Here is a 22,016-nt window from a genome sequence, read left to right on the forward strand (position 1 = left end):
ATATACTCCCAAATACAGTATGGTTTAATTTCCCAAATCGTCTCATTAAATAGTCAGTGTGGAGTGTATTCAAGGCTCTCAGTACTGATGTGTGTTTTATACTGACTCCTTTACACCGCAAGAATATACAATTCTGATTAACAACATGCAATTATACCCAGCATTATATAGAGCATCAATTCACATAATACAGTCCAGTGTTTATTGTATCTATTTATTTTACATTCTCATTATGGTGATGTTGACTCACTGTGAATTCATTAACACAATTAGCTTATATGCCTGATCAACAATTACAAAGTTACAGTAATGTGCAAAACGACTGGAGCCAGAGCACTAACACAAAACGCAACATCGTGTGTGCCTCCCCTGAATGAGAACATATGATAAAAGGTGTGTTGGATAAAATGATATAGAGAGAGAAGGTGTTTTTACATTGCAGATGGTAGGTTATATGAAATAGCTCAACCCATTTGTTAGCTTAATATTAATGCATTAGAAGCCAATGAATTTGAGTACATGGAGTTCATGTGCCATCCCAGCATGCACACACACGAAATTAAATTCTTATGTAAGCGTTCTAATTTCAGACGCCTATGACTGTTTTCACACTCACGAGTAATGAAAGGCTGACTTTGGAATCGTGTTGATGTGATGTTACACTGTAAAGAAGCGAAATATTAAAAAAAAAATGACGCTGCTGGAGTAAAATTCATTTCTGAGCTTGTTTTGATTTTGGTGAATTAAAAATGTAAAAATTACAAATTAAATCTGTTGTTGTAATTTGGAACTCAGCAACTCTTTGTATCTGTGTAAATGTAAGTGTGTGTGTGTGTGTGTGTGTGTGTGTGTGTGTGTGTGTGTGTGTCTGTGTGTAAGAGTTGTCTCCTTGGCTCCCCTGAACTTGGTGGCCGCCCATCCAGACACCTCATGAAACCTGTAGGCTCAGCCCACAGTGCACACAGAGGAGCAAGTTGAGGGAGTTTGCCAAAAGAGGGTTATGGTGGAGTCAGGACATGGATGGGTGGGGTCGATGGGTCCAGCGAGGGGGGGGGGGCTGAGGGATGGTGGGGGCAGGTTGCATTGAAATGTCCGAGAACTTGGAGCCTAGTTTGTCATGCTAACTGCAGCGATGCCATTGAATGTGGACACAGGGAGCAGAAGGTTCACAGGACCCCAACCATTCTCATGCAAAGTCTGTCAGAGCCTTCTCCTTCGTACGTCCACCCACCCACCCCCAGCCTTTACTCTTATAGAAGAAATACATACATGTTTATAAATGGACACACACTAACTAAAGCCAGGGCAGGGTGCCCCTTTCTGTATGCATGCTGTGTGTGCAAAACTGTGAAGTTACATGGAGTAACAATGGAAAATAATCTTTAAAAAAAAACAAAAACACGACACCTCTTCCGAAAATATGACTGACTCGCTGAAATGAAACTGAATGAACAACAGTGTAATCTCACAGCTTTATTTGTAAGATGCTGCATTTAAGACAATAAAAGTTATATTTTAAATATAAAGCAACATGAATGAAGAACTGGTCCTGAAATTGACAACATTTACTAACGAAACCTTGAATCTCTGCAGCATTTGAGACAACAGAAAGCCTGGGACAAGGAAGGAAAATGAAGGCAGCTGCATACGTACTGTATCATCATAATTACTAGTTGTGAGAAAGGAATGCAGCCTAACTCACATTAACACTCATCTTTAACTTCGTGTGACCTTGACACTACCTTCACAGGCACAAAACTGCCCTCATTTCCTGACTGATTGTAAAAAATAATTATGTTCCTTGTGTTCCAACAAACACAAATTCTATTTAAATTTCTATTTTGGCATCTCTATTAAATCAGCTGCACTGCCTGATTCTTATTTCTACTTGCTGCTGTAGTCTCCACCGCTCACCTCTCATCTGTTTCACCTGATCCAGAGACCGGGGGAAGCTACAACTCATTTAGTGTTAAATCTGTTCAAATGCCAAGTGGTTAAAATGTCAGCTGAGGCACTAGCACATACACCTATACATTTACTGTCTTTAAATGCAAACACTCCATGCAAATTAATGTGCTACACCCCCCCACCGCCCACTCCCTCCGCCCTCGAAACAGTGAGGAGAAGTAACAAGCATATATTCTGTGTGTGTGTGTGTGTGTGTGTGTGTGTGTAGGTGCCCAGATTTATGTGCTCAGATTTATGCGTACTACAGTTTCACAACCAGGCATTGAAGGAGTCTCCATTTGTGTGTGTGTGTGTGTGTGTGTATGTGTGCATAAGTGTGAAAATGTGTGTGTTTGTGCCCCCTCATCTGCACTTGGAGCCGCCGTTTGGAGCCTGTATTTGATTGAGTGAAGGCCAACGCAGCCTGAACACTCCCTCTAATGGAAGAGTGGAGCCCAGCAACTCGGTAATGCACTGACCCCAGAGCTTTTACAACGCTGCCAGCCGATAAGTGGCAATATGCTGGATCTTATAAAATTAACAAGACTCAGCTTATGGGGAGAGGGAGCTCGGAGGGTGGCGACGGGAGAGGATGACATCCCTATAGAACTTGTAAATATCTGCATGAATGTAATATTATAGCTGTTCTTGACTGAGTTTTATAGTCACGGCACCACGATCTGATATTTTCTCACTCATTTCTTGGCTTTTTTTAAGGGAAGTTTACGGGGAAACCTTTACAGGCCCGTTTATGTTGGATAAAACGTCTCTCAAGGCGTTTTAATGCTGCTGAATTTATGGAAGCTGCCGTGAGGGCCAGGTGCTGGAGAAGCGAACGCTGAGCAGGCCTTTGAACTGCTATCCCACAGCACCACATGGGGTGTGAACATGTGTGTATATGCATATGTTTACCATACACTCCCTCCTAAACCTCCTGCCTTGTGACATCTACAGTATGAGCTCACGGTTAAACAGCTCCTATGCCTGGTTATGCACCATCTGTTGTGTTTTGAGTAGAGAGGGCCACATTCACAGAACCGTTTTTAAGTGCTCTGAAATACGAAAATGCAAAATGATATTACAGCTGCAGCCACTGTCTCAACGCATCCGAATCTGATTTACTACTGAAAAAGGCTTTATTCCTGTGTGCCTCCCAGTTTAACCTCCTCACCTTTCTCACACAGGATCAGGCTGGGTTTGTGTGCATTCTCGCCCATATACTGTGCATCTGTGTGAGAGTGTGTGTGTGTGTGTGTGTGTGTGTGTGTGTGTGTGTGTGTGTGTGTGTGTGTGTGTGTGTGTGTGTGTGTGTGTGTGTGTGTGTCTGTGTGTGTGTGTTTGTGTGAACAGCTATTGTCTGCCACCGCTCCAGCAAGGGCTTCAAAGTGAATTATTCATGCGAGATTTGAATACATGCAAATGGTTCACTCCCTTCTCCTGGCACAGATCCAGGTTACCTATGGCAACGGCGCCTTCAAGAAGTATCTTTCCACCCCTCCTCCACCTCCTCCTCCTCCTCCTGCTTCTCTCAGGCACCCGCCCTCCGACCATGTTATCCACCCAGTGGTATTGTTTCGATTGTTGCAATACCAGGCTGGGTGGCTGCACACTGTAGGGTGGCAGGATATCCCATAATTCACAGTCAAGGTCATATAGGCAGAGAGGATGAGAGACAGAGGGATGGGCAGATGGAAGGAGGGCAGGGTCCCTCCATCCAGCCGCTCGGATGTGAAGTTCAGGAGACGACACTCAGTAGCTGGTAAAGAAGAAAAAGCGGTTTCAGGTGGTGAATGATGTTATCACCAATGCGACAGACTGGACACACACACTCACCTATTCACACTTAATCACAGCTCATGCGCATGAACCAGTGCTGCAAAACCGGAGGAGCACAGGAAAAAATCACCACCTCTGAATGCAGCATACCATACAGCAATATCTACTTTATTTATATATATTTGAAACAGTAATCAGTCACTAATAACTGAAAAAATATTTAAACCTTTTAATATTGTATTGTCGGGTAGTATAAAGTTATATTTGATCTAAAATAAACGATAAATAAAGACTAAGACTGATGTGTGTGGCTTCCTCAGTCATGTTTAATCTATTTGATGGAAATATAAACAATGCTGTTTAAGGCTTGAATGTAGACAGAGTGATGGAAAATTTTAATAAATGAATTATTGAAAATCATATTTGTTTTTTTTCTTGTTTATTTTCAACATAATGGCAACTAATTTCTGGGTATTTTTGTTGACTGTGTTCCTAAGATTGTTTTTTTTTCTTTGTTTTTTTTTAGCAATACCTTTATAATAGAGTTTAAATAAATAACAATGAATAAAAACATTATTTAGAGGACATTATCTCAATTTTGTTAAAGATTTCCGTCATAATTCTCTTACCCGTACTTCCACCGCCATTTATCATAACATCTGTGTATAAAGAACAAAAGAAAAATATATAATACATTAAGTATTTATACCATATTTTACTGACTAATTACTCCATGTAATGTCAAGAAATATGAATTCACTGGTTTTCTTTTTCACATAATTTTGTTCAGTATTGTAGACACATAAAAAAAAAAAAAATTGTATTTGCACCATTCACAAAGTAACACCATTTTTTAAACAGAGTGCTTTAATGAAAATACAAGAGTAAAATAGGAGTAACAGTGTCTCAGTGAGCCGAGGGCAGGTCAAGTTCAGGCCATGAGGTGATCAGAGCCTAACTAACCTCCATAATGGTCCAGGACGCACAGGGAGGAACAGCTACTCAATGCTGCCATCTACTGCAAAAGAACGGACATGTGGTGTCAAGCACATGTAGGTCAGAAATCATTAATCAAACTTATTCTTTGCGTGTTTTGGTAAGCAGATAAGACATATCGGATATTGTTATTCAATTCTACTTCAAGTCCAGCTTCAGTTCTTTCAGCAAGAAAGGGTGAGAAACAGGTTCATTAAACCTTTGTGGTGTTGTAGTGTTGTCATTAACAGTTATTTTTCAGCTGTATTTTTAAACTCTGTGGTTGTACATGTGAAGGCTGAAGATTGCTGTGTGCCTCATGATAAAAAGAAAAAACCTATTGTTACTATACAACCCTTACATTTCAGTTTGAAATGTCAATCCGCTCTTTGATGACGCTGATGGTGAGATTACCTTTGCTTATCACATGGCGCCCTCAAGTGGACAAAAGGATTGATCGCTCAGTGTTTTGTATGGACACTTTATTGCATGGCCAGTTATGCTTGAGACAACTGTAAAGTTACATCTTTGGAAATACTGGATTTTGAAATGTACATTAGCAGTTGAAGTATGATTATTATTTACTCAACATGAAACTGAGATCAGTGCTTTGGCATATTTAGATGTTTTAGGCGCCTTACATTCAAGTAAAAGCAGTGACAGAATCTGCACAACAATATGAGCACAGTATAAAAATGAAATCATAATAATATGTATATAAGCCAAAATCTGTATTATATATATTTATCTCTCATATCTGATTAACCTCCACATATTAGACTTTATAACATCATACCACACAACCTCAGTGCTGGAAGGACAGTGAAACTGTGCAGTCCTGCTGACATGATCACCCTCCTACAATCATTTGTTCCGTCAATCTCAGTTACATCCACACCGGCACCATCATAAAAATTGAAATTTAAAAACATATTGCATAATCACCCCTTTTGTTACCGGGTACAAATCACACATCTTGCATGATCGGGTTATTTGAAATAATCAAAAAGGATACAGGAATTAGTTGAAAGAAACATTATAGGTCTAATAAAGTGCAAGCGTTAGATTATCAACACAACACAAACAAACTCCTCCATATTCATCTATCAAAAATAAGTCTTCATCCACTGTTAATCACTTGAGCCACAACGATGGTACCATGATTTCAAAACAAAGTTGTGATTGTGTGAACGAATATTTGAAGACACTTTTTTTGTTCACTCACTCAGCCGACTTTAGATACTGTGTTTCTGTGTGCACAACAGACCTTCCGTCCACACTCATCCTCTCCTCTGACATCCTGTCTGAAGGGAACAGGAGAGTGCAGCAGGACAGCCCTGCACTGAGTGCAGAGACTTATTATTGCCATATAACAGACTTGACCACCTCTCTCATGCCAGTCTCATCTGTGCTTTTTCGCTTCCCCTCTGTCGCTCCTAACCGATTCAGTGAGTAAAGTAGCCCATCTGATGCAATTTGAGCAGAAGGCTGTGTGTGATGTCAAATGTGGTGAAGCTGATCCCCACGGCAACGGGCCCTTTAAGCCAGTTCATGCTCAGGCCTTTGTATAGTCCACGTACAACTCCCTCCTGTGTTATAATCTCACGCATGGTCCCCAGAATTGTGCCGTAGGATGAGCCGGTAACGCCGGCCGTCTGCATGCGCCTACGTACCACGTCCAGAGGGTACGAGGCAGACTGTCCAATCAGGCCTGCGCAGGCACCGAAGGCCAAGCGCTCATGAGGGTAAGGTTGGGATCGCTTCGTTTTTTCTACAGAGAGAGAAAGAAAACACAAAGAAAGAAGGAGTTCAACATCTAACATATTCCAAATATTCATCTAAATATCTAAAATTTCACTGCACTGAAATGGATGCAGACATTGAAAGAAAAGGAAAAGTCTTATTCTTCATTACCTGTGTGTAGCTTCTTGAGGGTCTCGTATGTAAAGAATGTGATCCCTGCGTATGGGATGACACCCAGAATAGTGGGGGTGAAACCTCTGTAAAGGGTCTTCACACCTTCCTCTTGGGAGATGCGCACAAAAACATGCATGATGTTGCTGTACCTGTTGGGGAAAAAAAGAAGTGTCAGACAACACAAATTATTTAATGTGTTCAAAAACATCCATCACTGCCAAAATGCAGAAACTACATATTTGGTCAATATTGAGTTAAGATTAGAATCTGACTTTCTGACATCTGTTTAACCATATCAAAATTATCATGCCATAGAAAAATGTAATTTGCCAACAATACATCATGTAAAATTTGCAGGAACTACAAAACAAACATAAAAACCAAACTGCACTTCGGGTACTGCACTTAAGGCTAACTGGAGTGCAATCTCTAGCTAGCTCATTTACAGGGTGGTTTCCTGTAATTGAAAAAAAACATTTTGATGCTCCAACATTTTAGTAATTTAGTTTTTCATATCACACAAATAATGGAATAGCTAAATATACTACAACACAAACACTGTCCACAAATACAGTATAGTGTCTTATTCTATCTGACAGGGGGCAACACAACATGGTATTGTGAGACATTTAGAAACTGTTATGCACTGCAATGGTCCATGTTGTTGTAATGTAAAGGACAACAGTGGGACTAATACTTGTTATGGGAATGTAACAGGGGACAGGAGCTTACATTTCTCTGGCGGTGACGGCCATCCGGGCTCGCACCATGTCCAAAGGGTAGGTTAGCATAGCAGCAGTTGTGCCGGCAAGAGAACCAGCCAGGAAACGTGGGAAAGGAGGCAGCGCTCTGAAACAAACAACACAATTAACGTAAGTAGCAGAAAAAAAAAAAACAAAGAAAACTTTTTTGCTGGTTAAAAACCCAACTTTGCTGCTCCACAAGAAAAAAAAAAAAAAAAAGCTAAAAATGTTTTCATAATCTGATGGGTGTACAATCAGAATGCTAGCATGCTCACGATGACAATGCTAGCAGATGTAAAAGTTCGCATTCTTAGTTTACCATGTTAGCATGCTAGCATTTTCTTATTAGCACTGAACACAAAGTATGTTCAGCATAATGGGAATGTCATTAGTTTTGCAGGTATTTGGTCATAAACCAAAGTTTTGCTTGATGAAAAAACAATGTTATTACAACACATCCTCCAGAGACCATGAATTTCTGGAGGAAATTTCAAGGCAATGCATTCAATTGTTCTCGATTTATTTCAGTCAAAGTTGACAACTGACCGACCTACACTGATATCCGTAGAGCCACGCCGCTAGCATGACTAAAAACCTCTAATATCTCAATTAAATCATCACTACTGACAGAAAAGTTCTTTACTCACTTTCCCTGGTAGCCGAAGTAGCTCCCCAGTAGTTTTTTGTACTGTTCGTGGGAGCAGAACTGGATGGCAGCATAGGGCATGACCCTCACCATGGTGGCAGAGTTTCCCCTCCACAGACTGAGCAGCCCATGCTTCATGTACGTACAGTAAATGAGCCTGAAAGCCTCCTGGGTACAACAGACACAGTATAGCATGTTGGTTAGGAGCAGAAGTCCTTCACATTTTCTACACTGAATATTCTAATAATCAAAATACGCTCAAGATATTCCCACTGAATAATTAAATGTACAGCCGCACATTAAGTTTGTATGAGAGTGTTTGAAAAAGGATGTGAAATAACACTTCAGCAGAGATTAACTACATACATCCTGGGGTTGAAACTAAAGATGATTTTCATTATTGATTTAATACAAATTAAATAGGATTGGTTTAATGACAAACGATGATGGCAAGTGTTATTTTATGTTTATGTATACTATGTTTTTCCTGTTTTGTCAGTCAGAAATAACAGGAAAGCGAGTAAATACATATGTGAGAAGCTGTAACCGTCAATTGCTTGGTATTTGTACTTGCTAAATGATAAAGGATTTATATCAAAATTGTAATAATTATTTCTGTCATTGATTAATTGATTTATTTGTCCAGCATTAATACATTCTACCTATGTACTGCCTATCATTACACCCTCACATTAACTTGGTAAAGAATGAATCAGAATGAATCAATGATTGATTTTCTGATAGAATAGACGACTGAACTCACCTTAGCTGAGAATCTTTTGGAGGACACTGTGAAACAACAACATACACAGTAAATCTCAGGGTTTAACAACACACTCTCCCATGTAGGCTAAACATCTACTAAGAGGATTAGCAAATACTTAAGAACAGTTACCAAAGTCAGTGAAAACTTTGGTACAAACAGAAAAACAGTAGTTTGATTTTCTATGGGGAGTAAAACAAAAGTGAAGTCACTTACATACGGTATATCCTATTTATCTGTATATTCTATATTTGAAAAGCTAGTTTTAGTGTCGTTCTTGCCTTGGAAAATGATCTTGGTCCGATCCAGAGGTGCAATGACCGTTTTTGCCACAGCTCCAGCAAACGCACCACACAGCAGGGAGTCCAGAGCAGTCCATCTGGGCCTCAAGTCCTGTTTGTACACACACAGACATGTTTATATTGCACTATGAGACATTTTGTCACATGACAAGTTAGATATCTTCAAGACTGTACAGTGGTAATGTAGTATGGACAAAGAAAGTTTAATCATTTATTTCTCTTTATTTGCATGTTTGGTTTTCACAAGCAAGTACCACGAACATATGTTTAACAGCACAGTCACTCCCATGTCTATCACTCAGCAATGATAACAGCGAACAGCAGCAAAAGAGAACATTGAAATCTGCTCGTGGATTAACGCCAGAGTGACTCAACTGTTTGTGACAGAATCACAAGAGATAACACCAACCTGTGTGTGAAGTTGAACCATTTGAGTGTGTGTGTGTGTGTGTGTGTGTGTGTGTGTGTGTGTGTGTGTGTGTGTGTCCGCACTCGTTCAGCTGGAAGGGACAGTTGAACCCAATAAACAATCTCACTGACTGATAAGAAGAGCTTTTGGCACGTATAACAAACATGTTTCACAACTTCAACCAGAGAGGAGGGAAGACACGGTTTAGGATTTCATTCATTTACATGTATAATTAGATCTATAAACCATATAACTATTACAGCTTATTATTGTCTGAGGTCAACTGCAGCCAACTTTATTGTAAAATTTGGCATTAGTCAGGCACTGCTCATATCTTAAAATAAGCTTAATTTCAGTGTTACAAACAAGTCTTTATAAACAAATGTAATTATATATATATATATATATATATATATAAACTAAAGTAAACAAGGGTCAGGATTCTTATTATTCAGTGCTACTTACTGCATTACATTGTAAACTAAGGCCAGCTTTAGATTAGCAGGCACCTCCCTGCTATTTACAGCAATGTACTGGGAGAGGCATGCCCTTCTAAAGTATGGATAGTACCAGGAAAGCTCTTCTGCATGTCACAACAACAGCCCCAGGACACTGAACAGAGCCTGACAGTCACACAGTATGGTCTGTTTTATGGCTGATTATAAAGAAATCATACCACAAAGGAATTTATGTTATTAATAAAATCATAACTTGGATTTTTATAGCACCTTTCAAGGTACCCAAGGCTGCTTTACAGGGAAAGAAACACCAAATGAATAAAGAACAAATAAATGAAAACAAGACCAGCAGAATAGGGATGTTCTCTTTAAATGCATCTGTTAATACACACAGCCTCAAAGTTTTACACTTAAGACTGCCAAAGGCTGACAGACCTGGTTTTACTACTTTCTGGTCAATGATTAGATTCTGCCTCAATTTCCAACATGTGCTTTTGTAAACAGGGTCAGAAAAAATGTAGTTCAACAACAACTTGAAAAGCAGTTCATGCCCAAACTGCTCTAACGTGTCAAAACAGGTGCCACATTTAATCCTCTGTGCTCAAGCATAACATGTTAATAAGTCATAAGGGAAACAATACTCACCTTTGCTTGGCTGGTAGGCGGCAGAGCCAGCACCGTGGCCTGGGCCACGGGCAGACGGCTCTGATGGTCGTGCACACGGTGGGCCATGTGTGCCCTTCACGGAATACCAAGGCTGTTCGACACTCAGTCAGTCATTCAGGAAAACACTCTGTAGATGATATTTACAGGAAATTTTTTACAGCAAAATATGTGGCTGGCAAATAAAAAAGATACTTCTCTATACAAAATAAAAGCGCGCCGTGTCGTACTGTCTCAGTATATTTAACATTAAGGAGAGTAAGTGATTACACGAACGCCCATACCCTACACAAACAATCGGCCTGGCTTGTAAACAGGGTATTGCATTACAAAAAAACGATCCATCGTCCTTTTCCAGCATAGAACCAAATATACAGTTAATAATAATCAAACATCACAGCGGCGCACTTGTCAGTTTCCTAAATGGGGGCAGATAATAACTTAGTGACCACACCTCAAATAAATAAACTGCGAATGATAGTTCAAAGATAGTACAAATAATATAAAACATATAAACAGGCCTATGCATTGTTGTTGTGGTTACATCCATAGGTGCAATGATTGACTGCTGCATTTTGTTACCTTCGTTTATGTGCAAAAGGGCCCCGTGTTTACAGATCTTCGCTGTGTTATATCAGTCACCAGTCTGCCCTGCAGATTCGTCCACTCATTTCTTGTTTGCTCGCTGGAGGCTTGTCAGTCGCTGTTATTAACTTGCCACACGCTGCGGTGTGTTCGCACGTCTTTTCACGTCGTAGACGTCTCTGAAGATGATTGTAAAAGACAGGTGTCCAGCTGCAGCGGAGTGTGTTGTGTATTTATAGCCGATGCCTTCATGGATATTCTGCTCAGAGCTGCTGCCTGGTTCTGCGCACAAGATTGTTTGGGCTTTTCAAGGTCTTTAAGAAAGTGGGGCAACGTATTCTGTATTTTGGACTACAATACCCAAGAGCTAATCCTAGTAGTTTGATGAAATCTCGCGGGTTTATCCACAACATTGGGTTGCCAGGTTTGTTGATGACGTAGAACCAACGTGGACTATATTTAGTTCATATAAACTTGCCATTCTTTTAATACCTTTTCTTACATGCAGAACCTTTAGTCAGAGCAGTCTCCCCACAAACAACCACCACATTTAAACTAATTGTATATTGTTCATTTTCTTTTATTTCAGTTAAAGAAAGAATACATTCATTTTAAAGATTAAATGTATGTAAAGACATTTGAAACTGCCTCATGCATGAATAGTGCAATATAAATGAAGGTATCTTTCTTTGATTAAGAATTCATAAATTAAACTAATCACCATTTTATCAGTATTGCTTTTCAAGAGTTCTACCATTGCGTTTGATGTGATTACTTCTTTTTCGGGATTCCATATAGTAGCTATTCTGGAAAGTTTGATATGATAGAGATAAGATAGAGATAAGATGGGGTTTTTTTGTACAAAACAAATTGTACATATTATATTATGTTGTATTTTTTGTGATGTATTTTTGTATTAATCAAACCAAAAATACAGATTATAATTTCTCAAAGTCCATTATTAAATTGCTTGGTTTGCCTGACCACCAATCTGGAGGCCAAAGTTATTCAATCTACAATGATATGAAGACAAGAAAGAGATCAAGTAAAATGATTAATTTAAATGATGATCCCTCTTAGAGTGTTAAATAACTGACTGTGTTGCATGAAACCTCAAAAAAAAGTAAGAGTCACAAGATATAAATTACTAAAAACACAAGTGCCCCACAATAAAATAGCTGCAGCCCTTGAGAAAACATATTCACTTGCCTTCCTTTTATAAAGGTGCTTTTTTATGTAAAATATTTCTAACTTGGCAAAGACTTATCTTTTGTATGTGCTCAGGGACTAAAGATGAAAATTAGCCTTTTGGCTAACTGTGGCATATTGTCAGAAATGTAATTGATAGGCATTGTCCCTGTCATATACATAAAGTAAACTAGTGCGTGTATTATACGTTTATTGTTTATTACGTGTAAAAAAAAAAGAAGAAATACAAACAAAATGGATGCATTCGGGTCTTTATACGCTTTGACTGAGCTTTTTACCTGACTGACCGAACCTGGCAACCCCGGAGTCTGGCTATAGCGCTGAAAAACTTGTTGTTGTGGGGGAAAATGGCGTCAAACGTAGAGGCCCCGGAGCGCTGGTACCTCGCCCTACTCGGCTTTGCGGAGCATTTCCGAACCTCCAGTCCACCCAAAATTCGGCTCTGTGTGCACTGTCTCCAGGCTGTGTTTCAGTTTAAGCCTCCGCAGAGGATCGAGGCCCGGACACATCTTCAGCTGGGCTCGGTTCTCTACCACCACACGAAGAACAGCGAGCTGGCCCGCAGCCACCTGGAGAAAGCGGTGAGGGACGTTTGATCTGGGAAAGAGCGGGGATGCAGCGGAGAAGGGGACGATTGTAGGCCGCAGCAGCGAAAACAGCGAACGGCGGAAGTCTTTAAATAGCTGCCCATTCAGGAAGGCTACATTTGTGGAGAAGTTAAAATACAGTATTTGTTAGTGTTGTATTTGGTCAGCTGTATTGTTTAGTATTCGTCCCGACACGCTTTCGTTCTTTCTCTAGTGTTAATCAAATAAGCCGCTGTATGGGATTATTACTGCTTCATAAAGATTGCAAACACTGGTATGACGCCGCTAACATTTTCCATCTTTTGTTTTGCAGTGGTTTATATCGCAACAAGTCCCGCAGTTTGAAGATGTCAAATTTGAAGCTGCCAGCATTTTGTCTGAACTCTTCTGCCAACAGGTAAACCTTTTTAAAATAACGTTAACATTCATTATTTTCGTGAGGTTTAAGTGATGTTTGGTTATCTACATACATTCATCACTTCTTACCATCAAGTAAACTCGACAGGGTACTGGAAAGTGTTAATTTCATTGTGTTACATGCATGGTAGGCTGAACAATGTTGATCACTATTGATTATTAACTATTGATCCTACTATTGATCCTTCTGATCAATTTTCAGAATTTGGTGGACTCTGCAAAACCCCTGCTGCGCAAGGCCATCCAGATTTCACAACAAACACCGTACTGGCACTGCAGATTGTTGTTCCAGTTGGCGGTATGTATAAGTATAAACGTGTCCCGGTGGGGATGACATATTGTTTCACTCACTCAACTCATTTTCATATGCTGGTACAGAAGTGTTTTTAAATCAGAGCAGATTCACATCAGCCTTAATTAAAATATTGTAACTAGTCTGAGAACAGTTTCACTTTCATTTTGTATGTTTTTGCTAGTCTTGACTTTGTGTCCAAACAGTAAGCGAGTCACAAGTGATGACACCAATTTTGTATTGTCTCTTTCAGCAACTTCATACACTGGAGAAAGACTTGGTGTCAGCATGTGACCTCCTGGGGGTTGGAGCTGAGTACGCCAGAGTGGTGGGCTCAGAATATACCAGGTAAATGTCACTCAATCTACTACTGATTGCATATTTAAGGCTTTTAGGGGTTAGTATATGACACCTCCAATTTCATCAAACATTACTATTAATCTGAAGCACATAAAAACAAACTATTCCTAGCCCAAGTACAAGTAATTTGTCATTTTTGAGTCTCAGTCCATCCATTACACCCACAGTGATCCACTTTGCTTCTGTTTCTCTGTTCATGTAGAGGGGTTTGCCATTTTAAAGGCTATCTCAAACCAGATAATGGGAAGTGGACTATGAAACTCTTGGACAGCAAGTCTGTTTTGTTGCTTACTTCTCAGTCCCTCTACAGAAGTGCAAGTGTCACAGAATATATGACACATCATGTATGTTTATCAAATTAGATATCCTAAACCTAAGATTTGTTAAGCTACTTCGCAAATTAAAAATTTGACCTGTGGATAAAACTACATTTTCAAATCACATACACAAAACATCACTGAGTTCGCATTGCATAGAAAATAATGAATTCTCATTTTTTACATTTCATTCAACATAAAATGCTGCTGTTGTAAAACTTTTGTGATAGACACATTTTACCAGCTCTGAGAAAGTACATTTTAATATGAGGTTGTCTTTGATCCCTCAAACTGGTGCACGCTTGCTTCAATGCAACTGTGGCACAAAGTGTTTACAAATGTTGACTGAATGTAAGAACTTAAGAGGGAAAAACTGACCTGATGTTTTTGCTTTTTTTTTTTTAGGGCGTTGTTTCTCCTTAGTAAAGGAATGGTGAGTCTTCTGTTATACTTCACTTTATGTGTGCTGTTACACCATAATAGTATTGAAGCTTAGATTTTTTCCCAACACAGTATTACAATTTTTCCTCCATTTTTATGTGACTGCACAGCAAAAGCATAATAACACATGTATATACACAACAGTAATGGTGCCACCATTTAAGTTAAAAATTAACAAAAGCAACATCAAATTCTGTAAATGTTAATTTGGGTGATGTTTCTTCTTTTTTAGTTGCTGCTAATGGAGAGGAAGCTCGGGGAGGTGCATCCTCTGCTCACACTGTGTGGAACTATTGTTGAAAATTGGCAGGGAAATCCGATCCAGAAGGAGTCCCTCAGGGTCTTTTTCCTCGTCCTACAGGTCACACACTACCTGGATGCTGGACAGGTAGGGAATCCATTCTGGAAGAGTTAGAAAAAGTAGAGTTAAGTTGTAGGGGTTTAAATGACACAGTGTCTATTAACATATGGGGGTCAGCATGCATGCTTATATTGATCTTGGGGATATAGAAAAGGTGTCTGGGTGTAAAAAGCTACCGTGTGGTAAGAAATAATTGTTTATCGTGTCCCATGTCTCCCCAGGTGAAGAGTGTGAAACCGTGTCTGAAGCAGCTACAGCAGTGTATCCAGACCATCTCTACACTCCATGATGATGAGATTCTGCCCAGCAACCCAGCTGACCTCTTCCACTGGCTGCCCAAGGAGCACATGTGTGTCCTTGTCTATTTGGTAATGCCACTTCCCTCTTGCAAAACTTGCATATAGCCTCTTTAAACAACACCCTGCGTCTCACTTGCAAAATCATAAATATACACCATGGGACTTACAAAAGTTTTAGTTTTTTACCATGCACTTTATTAGGAATTAGTTTACGGTTTTAAATGCGTACTCTTTTTTTTTTTTTTTTTTTTGTCATTTTTCAGGTGACAGTCATGCACTCCATGCAAGCAGGCTATCTGGAGAAAGCCCAAAAGTACACAGACAAGGCTCTTATGCAACTAGAGAAACTAAAAAGTGAGTTATCCCACTTCCTGTGCATTTCTAAGAAAAATATTCATCATGAATAAGTAAATTATAAGTAATTGTGGTTTTTGAACGGTAAAACACATCTTTGCCACTTCTTTGTGTACATTTAAAAAAATATATCTTCATGTTTCAGTGCTGGACTGCAGCCCCATCCTCTCTACCTTTCAAGTCATTTTACTGGAGCACATCATCATGTGTCGACTCGTCACGGGCCACAAGGCCACTGCATTACAAGAGGTAAATTGTTTCTGTTTTCATGGTCAGTTATTGGGTTTTGTTGTATTTGATTTGTGACAATATGCGAAACATGCAGTCCAGCAAAATCCAACAGCATGAAGAGCTCAGTTATGTAGCATCTCACAAAAAAGTGCAACTATTTCCATGCTTCAATGGGCATGTGAAAGTGAACACTGGCTCTCTGTTCTGTCTGCCCAGATCTCACAGGTGTGTCAGCTGTGCCAACAGTCCCCCAGGTTATTCACCAACCATGCTGCTCAGCTTCACACGCTTTTAGTGAGTATTTTAAATATAAACCATCTTTCACATTTGTTTGTAGAACTGTGCTTGTCAGAAAGTTTAAAAAAAACACAGAAAGTTGGAGGACATGGCTAAATACTAAAACTGTTATTTTCCTATAATGTTGACTGAAAACAAATGTAATTAAGAAATATTTTCAGTGGTAATCTTTCTGTTTTACTTTTTTGAATCACCCTACATTCATAACTATGAATTTATTGTTTCAAAATGCTTTCTTATTCAAAATACTCTGACCTTAAAAGAACATACATTTAAGGAAACATTTTCAGCAGAAAACCAAATGATAAAAACAGACAGCTATTATGTTAGCGACAGTAAGAAAATCATTTTATTACATTTTCATTGAATGAATAAACAAACATTGAGTATCAAGAAGCAAGAACCGAACTAAACTATAATTAAACACATATCGAAATAAGAATTTTAAACAATGGTAAAACTGTGAAACTTTAGTAGACATGTCAGAAACACCAAAACACACAAATTCACATCACTAATAGTCAATCTAACACGTGTCTTTCCTCCTGCTCTTGCCATATCCCAGGGTCTGTACTGTATCTCAGTGAACTGTATGGATAATGCAGAGGCACAGTTCACTACGGCCTTGCGGGTGAGTACGTTGTGATTTTGGTGCATCTCCTCTGATACTGTCACCAGTATCTTCTTCTCTCCTCTGGTTTACACTCCCCTTCTTCTTCTCTCGTCTTAAATGTGTCTATATTGTTGTTTGTGTTCCAGCTCACCACACACCAGGAGCTGTGGACGTACATTGTAACCAACTTGGCCAGTGTCTACATAAGGGAAGGAAACCGACACCAGGAGGTCAGTAAAAGTAATAGTGGGTCACGTCTTTAAATCACAACAGTGTAATGTAGAATCACTTCCAAAAGAAGCGGTTAGTGTACACTCTATTATTACTGTGGTTTAATTTTTTTATTCGTCCTTACCAAAATATCAGCATGGTGAATGGCTTGTCACAGATATATCGATATTGGCAAATCTATTGATCAAGAGTAACAAGAAAATGTCAAATACTCATTTTATTTTATGGTAATGAAAAAACAGTGTTGCCATTACATAGTTTGTCCACCAGAGAGCACTTACGCTTATTTTTCATTTGTAAAATGTCCCAAACCATACAGTGCTTTGATATCCAAATTTAAGTGATCCTTATCTAAGGTCTAAGTAAACGCGCAGAGTTTGAAGTAACCTTTGGGGATAAAAGGACACTCTAAAAGCTGTGAACATATTTTCTTTGTGTTTGTTCTGCAGCTGTACAGCCTCCTAGAGAGAATAAACCCAGACCATAACTTCCCAGTAAGGTAAGAAGCGTGAGGGTTCTTAAGATATGCATATGTTGCAACAACACTTTAAATTAAAACAATGCTTTTTTGTCAAAACAACTTGGTCTTTGTCTTTGATTCAGCTCCCACTGCCTCCGCGCTGCAGCCTTCTACATCAGGGGACTCCTCTCCTTCTTTCAAGGACGCTACAACGAGGCCAAGTATGACAAAATTTAAATGGACTCGTGCAAACACAACTACAGGTCCACCCCGGACTCATACATATTTATATGTTTTTGTGTTGCAGACGTTTCCTAAGGGAAACCCTGAAGATGTCTAATGCTGAGGATCTGAACAGACTGACTGCCTGCTCTCTGGTTCTGCTGGGCCACATCTTCTATGTACTGGGAAACCACAGAGTAAGACCAAATGCATGACAAATGGGTCTCATATTTGCACTAAAGCTAATTTGATATTCATTTTACACTTTTTGGGCTATGAATTGAGGGTTTATAACAGGTGTCATAACAACCAGGTCACCAGAGCAGAACATTTTTCCTTATCTCATTTAATTGACGGGTAACGAGGTAAGACAAAATGTTCTGCTTATCCAATCTGTTCTTGTTTACCCTCTTGATGTGCAAGTGGTGCCTCATTTATAAAGCCAATTATGCATTCTCCCCAAAATAGAAGAACTGTACACTGATAAATTATTCGGTTTTGTATGACTGCCCATCACTTTTTGTAATAAATCACAGTGAACTTGAACTGATTTGCCTTTACGCAGGCCTCATATCCCAGTATGCTAGCTCCTACAGTTAATCTACATCTGTTGGTCGATACAGAAATGTAATGAGCGGCAGCATGTCACAGCAGCAGTGAATGAAGCCAACTCAGGGGAGCTGAGTCTCAATAAGGCTTCCAATCTGTGCTGTTTCCACGTTTTTTATTGTTTGCCCTCTTCTCCTTCAGGAAAGCAACAACATGGTTGTACCTGCCATGCAGCTGGCCAGCAAGATCCCTGATATGTCTGTTCAACTTTGGTCTTCAGCACTGTTGAAAGGTACATGATGACCTCCTCCCTTAACTTGTGAACCATTATTTATGTTCTGTCACATGTAAACATTCAAATGAAAGCACAAACTTTTCCCGACCTTTTACTGTGGGAATACTTGACTTTGCCATCACATTTGAAGCACAAAATCTTTTTTTCTCAAGATACAAGATGTGGTCAAAGGTAGATTTTGACAATGTGTTGTGCTTGCAGACTTGAACAAGGCCCTCGGGAACACTATGGATGCCCATGAAGCAGCCCAGATGCACCAGAACTTCTCCCAGCAGCTGCTGCAGGACCACATCGCTGCTTGCAGCCTCCCTGAGCATAATCTCATCAGTGTATGTCATGCAGATTAACGTGTTTTTCAAAGTTTACATATTACTCTCCATTATCTCTTCTCACTCTAGTACCATGTTGGATTTACATATTTAGACGTTCATTATGTTGTGTCTATTTCTGTGTCTATGTGCTGTTGTGCCGAGATAACAGTATTTCTCTCTGTTTTCCAGTGGACTGATGGCCCTCCTCCTGTCCAAATCCAAGCCCAGAATGGCCCCACCACCAGCCTCGCAAGCCTGCTATGAGGAACCCTCTGTCTCACATATCACAGTAGCTGGTACATTACCACAAGCAACAGACTGATGCCTAACAACCTGCTATCAGACTACTGTAGCTGAGGTTTGAGAGGATTTTAACAGGTGACATACTTTGAGCCTTCTCTTTATTAGCTTCTCAAGATTGCTTCCTGATTGTCTGCTATTACATTTTTAATTACAACTACTGTTGTACATGTATTTCATCCTCCCTGATGGCATGGATGCTTACAGGGTGTAGGGGCAAGGTTGGACTCTTGATTAGAGTAGTGAAGGACATGCAGCGACTTGGAAGAAGGCTTCTTTGCCTCTGATATAGAGAATCCTTCTCTACATTCGACAGGTTTCTTTTCCATTTGTTGGAAAAACAATGGGGTAGATAGGCGGGCAGTAAAGAAATGTAGAAGAAATTAATTTATTCATGTTGATATTTTTGTAACTGTTGGTAAATATTTTACATCTTGCCTTTTTTGTATGGATGCTGTTTTTCTTTTAATGCATGGAAGTTACTGATGTGGACTCCCTGTACAATAGTTTCTGACCTGGGTTTCTAACATTAAATTCTTGGTAGATAATTTTTGCACAAAATCCATATTAGAAAAAATAGAGACCTCTTGTAATATATTTTCACAGAATAATCAGTTGAACAGTTGGCAGTGTACATTATTTTGGGACAGTGCACAATCAACTGTGTGCAGTTCTTCCTTTGACCAGAAGATGCCTCTGTTGGGTCTGTTAATGAGCAACGTTTGATTACTTTTGGATTTTATATCATTTCGTGGCTATGAGGGTTGCCACATACCTTTTTAAAAAAATACACACACACATTTAACTGATGTATTTTTTTGAAGTTCCATAATATATGAATCCCTGTTGATTTATTAATTTTTACAAATTTTGTTTAGACTTTTGGAGCTCACAATAATCTTCAGATATTCAAAAAGTGAATTTATTTTATTTTGTTATATTTTAATTTGTCCTGATAGATCTACTAAATGGTTTCTTTACAGTATGTTTGTATAGATTCATCACTTGTTGAACCTTTATTGTACAGTGACTTTTTATAAAGTCAATTTAGTAAAGTGTGATATGTATTTTTAGCTATCCTATGTAGAAATCTCAATGCTTGGTATTTAAGGCACTCTGTAAGGACACAGTTTAAGCTTGAGTACTAGCCATATTCTATCCAATGCCTACGTTTTTAATGCTTATGTTGTTTTCAATAATTTTCCAATAAAAATATGATTGAAAGTTTGTAATTAACTGATTTCCCTTTGACTTTGTAGACATAACAGTTGAGTGTATTGAATCAGTTGTGTTGGGTTTTATGTTTAAGCTGGTTTAGGGCCTGTGTGTATAAGAGATATGCTCAGTTAATTATGTTGATTGGACAGGCACTATCTACATACATACAAGCCTGCAAATACTAGCAAGCCAAACTGAGCTACTCATCCTACTCATGACGTTCGGACATGGTAAACACTGCAAAACAATGGGAAAGAAACTGAGTGAATACTAGTGGCTGTATGATGCATAAGTCACCAACTACTGTGGTAGTTACACCAAGAGTTAGTGGTGAGCATGTCTTACAAGCAGTCTTTAGGTGGTGCTAGAGTTTTTAAGGGTATGCACATTGTTAAAGTCTATGTACTCTAATTCTTTTTAGTTTAACGTTCTGTACATTTATTAAAAACAAGAACCAACACTTATGGAAGAAAATATATAAGGATTTTAAAGACTACATAAATATATGTGGCTGGAATGTACCATCAAAATAATTCCAGTATATGACTAAGTCAGTTGTTAATTATAACTGAATTTATGTATTTTCCAAACAATTTATAAAGTGTCATTTGTCATGAAATGATGCAGTTGCAAATATGATATCAAAAAAGAGTCAACAATTAACGGTTCAGTTGCTTAATTTGAGAGTGTAATGTTTGACTCACTCCAATCTCAGATCTTATGCTCTACTGGGACGTGTTCACAAGATCTATTAAGATATCTGTTATGCTAGTTCTCATTCCAGCCTTGGTCAAAGCGTAAAACAACTGTCCTGTTCAGCAAAGAGTCCCTCGCCTTCCTTTTTTTTTGTCTTGTTATGTAGGGCCAAGACAATGATTAGGGTTGCTCACTGGGATAGCATTCATTTGCACCACTCAGAAGTGCATTTTGGGACAGTAAACTAAGTCTACTCTACACTCAGCCTTTTATATATCCTCTGGCGTTAACTGAACAAATACAAAGCAGACCCTGGACTACTATGATCCAGTATGTAGCTGTCCCAGTGGCAAGGGCTTCTGTGCCTCACCTCCATTCATGCACTCGTTCAGTATGGAGAGGTAAGAATTGAGGAAAGGGCTGCTGCTCTCATGCCACCTCTTGAACCTCTACAAGGCTGTCTGACTGCAGGTGGAGGTGATAAACTCAGCTTCAAAGGTAATCATGGCAGTCTGAACATCTCTGCTATTAGCCAAGACACTGGAGGTTTCAGTTAGTGAGGATAACCACAGGAATTGCCACACAAGCACAAAATCACAAGCTGTGGCTACAGAAGTGACCTGGCATAGTTACCAAGTTGTGTAGTTCAGTTATGTCACATGATGTGTTTGTGTGTCTGGGTAAACTGGGTAAACAGTAGTACACAATGGCAGGTAAGAAAGTAGCTGAGTGAAAGAAGGCACATTATGCATATGTGCATGCACACACAAAC

At 39.2% G+C, this 22,016-nt stretch overlaps 2 protein-coding genes across 2 annotated transcripts; one reads left to right on the top strand and one right to left on the bottom strand.

Annotated features, from left to right (window-relative positions):
• Window positions 1-5,163: 5,163 nt before the first annotated feature.
• On the bottom strand, window positions 5,164-11,508 carry LOC111232060 (mitochondrial coenzyme A transporter SLC25A42-like). Its single transcript, XM_022759411.1, has 8 exons — window positions 11,182-11,508; window positions 10,582-10,729; window positions 9,049-9,160; window positions 8,768-8,793; window positions 8,006-8,172; window positions 7,348-7,464; window positions 6,613-6,764; window positions 5,164-6,469 (listed from the first exon to the last, which is right to left on the bottom strand). The coding sequence occupies exons 2-8, from the start codon at window positions 10,666-10,668 to the stop codon at window positions 6,144-6,146; spliced, it is 987 nt and encodes a 328-aa protein (XP_022615132.1). The 5' UTR covers window positions 10,669-10,729; window positions 11,182-11,508; the 3' UTR covers window positions 5,164-6,143.
• A 1,214-nt stretch (window positions 11,509-12,722) lies between these two features.
• On the top strand, window positions 12,723-20,566 carry LOC111232054 (MAU2 chromatid cohesion factor homolog). The gene is made up of 18 exons (XM_022759403.1): window positions 12,723-12,974; window positions 13,294-13,377; window positions 13,600-13,695; window positions 13,943-14,037; window positions 14,772-14,799; window positions 15,040-15,195; window positions 15,390-15,536; window positions 15,731-15,821; window positions 15,967-16,070; window positions 16,269-16,346; window positions 16,915-16,980; window positions 17,109-17,192; window positions 17,643-17,692; window positions 17,797-17,874; window positions 17,961-18,072; window positions 18,626-18,716; window positions 18,921-19,048; window positions 19,220-20,566. The coding sequence occupies exons 1-18, from the start codon at window positions 12,741-12,743 to the stop codon at window positions 19,292-19,294; spliced, it is 1,797 nt and encodes a 598-aa protein (XP_022615124.1). The 5' UTR covers window positions 12,723-12,740; the 3' UTR covers window positions 19,295-20,566.
• Window positions 20,567-22,016: the final 1,450 nt, after the last annotated feature.

Source organism: Seriola dumerili, unplaced genomic scaffold, assembly GCF_002260705.1.
Source record: "Seriola dumerili isolate Sdu_G_001 unplaced genomic scaffold, Sdu_1.0 BDQW01000321.1, whole genome shotgun sequence".
NCBI lineage: Eukaryota > Metazoa > Chordata > Actinopteri > Carangiformes > Carangidae > Seriola > Seriola dumerili.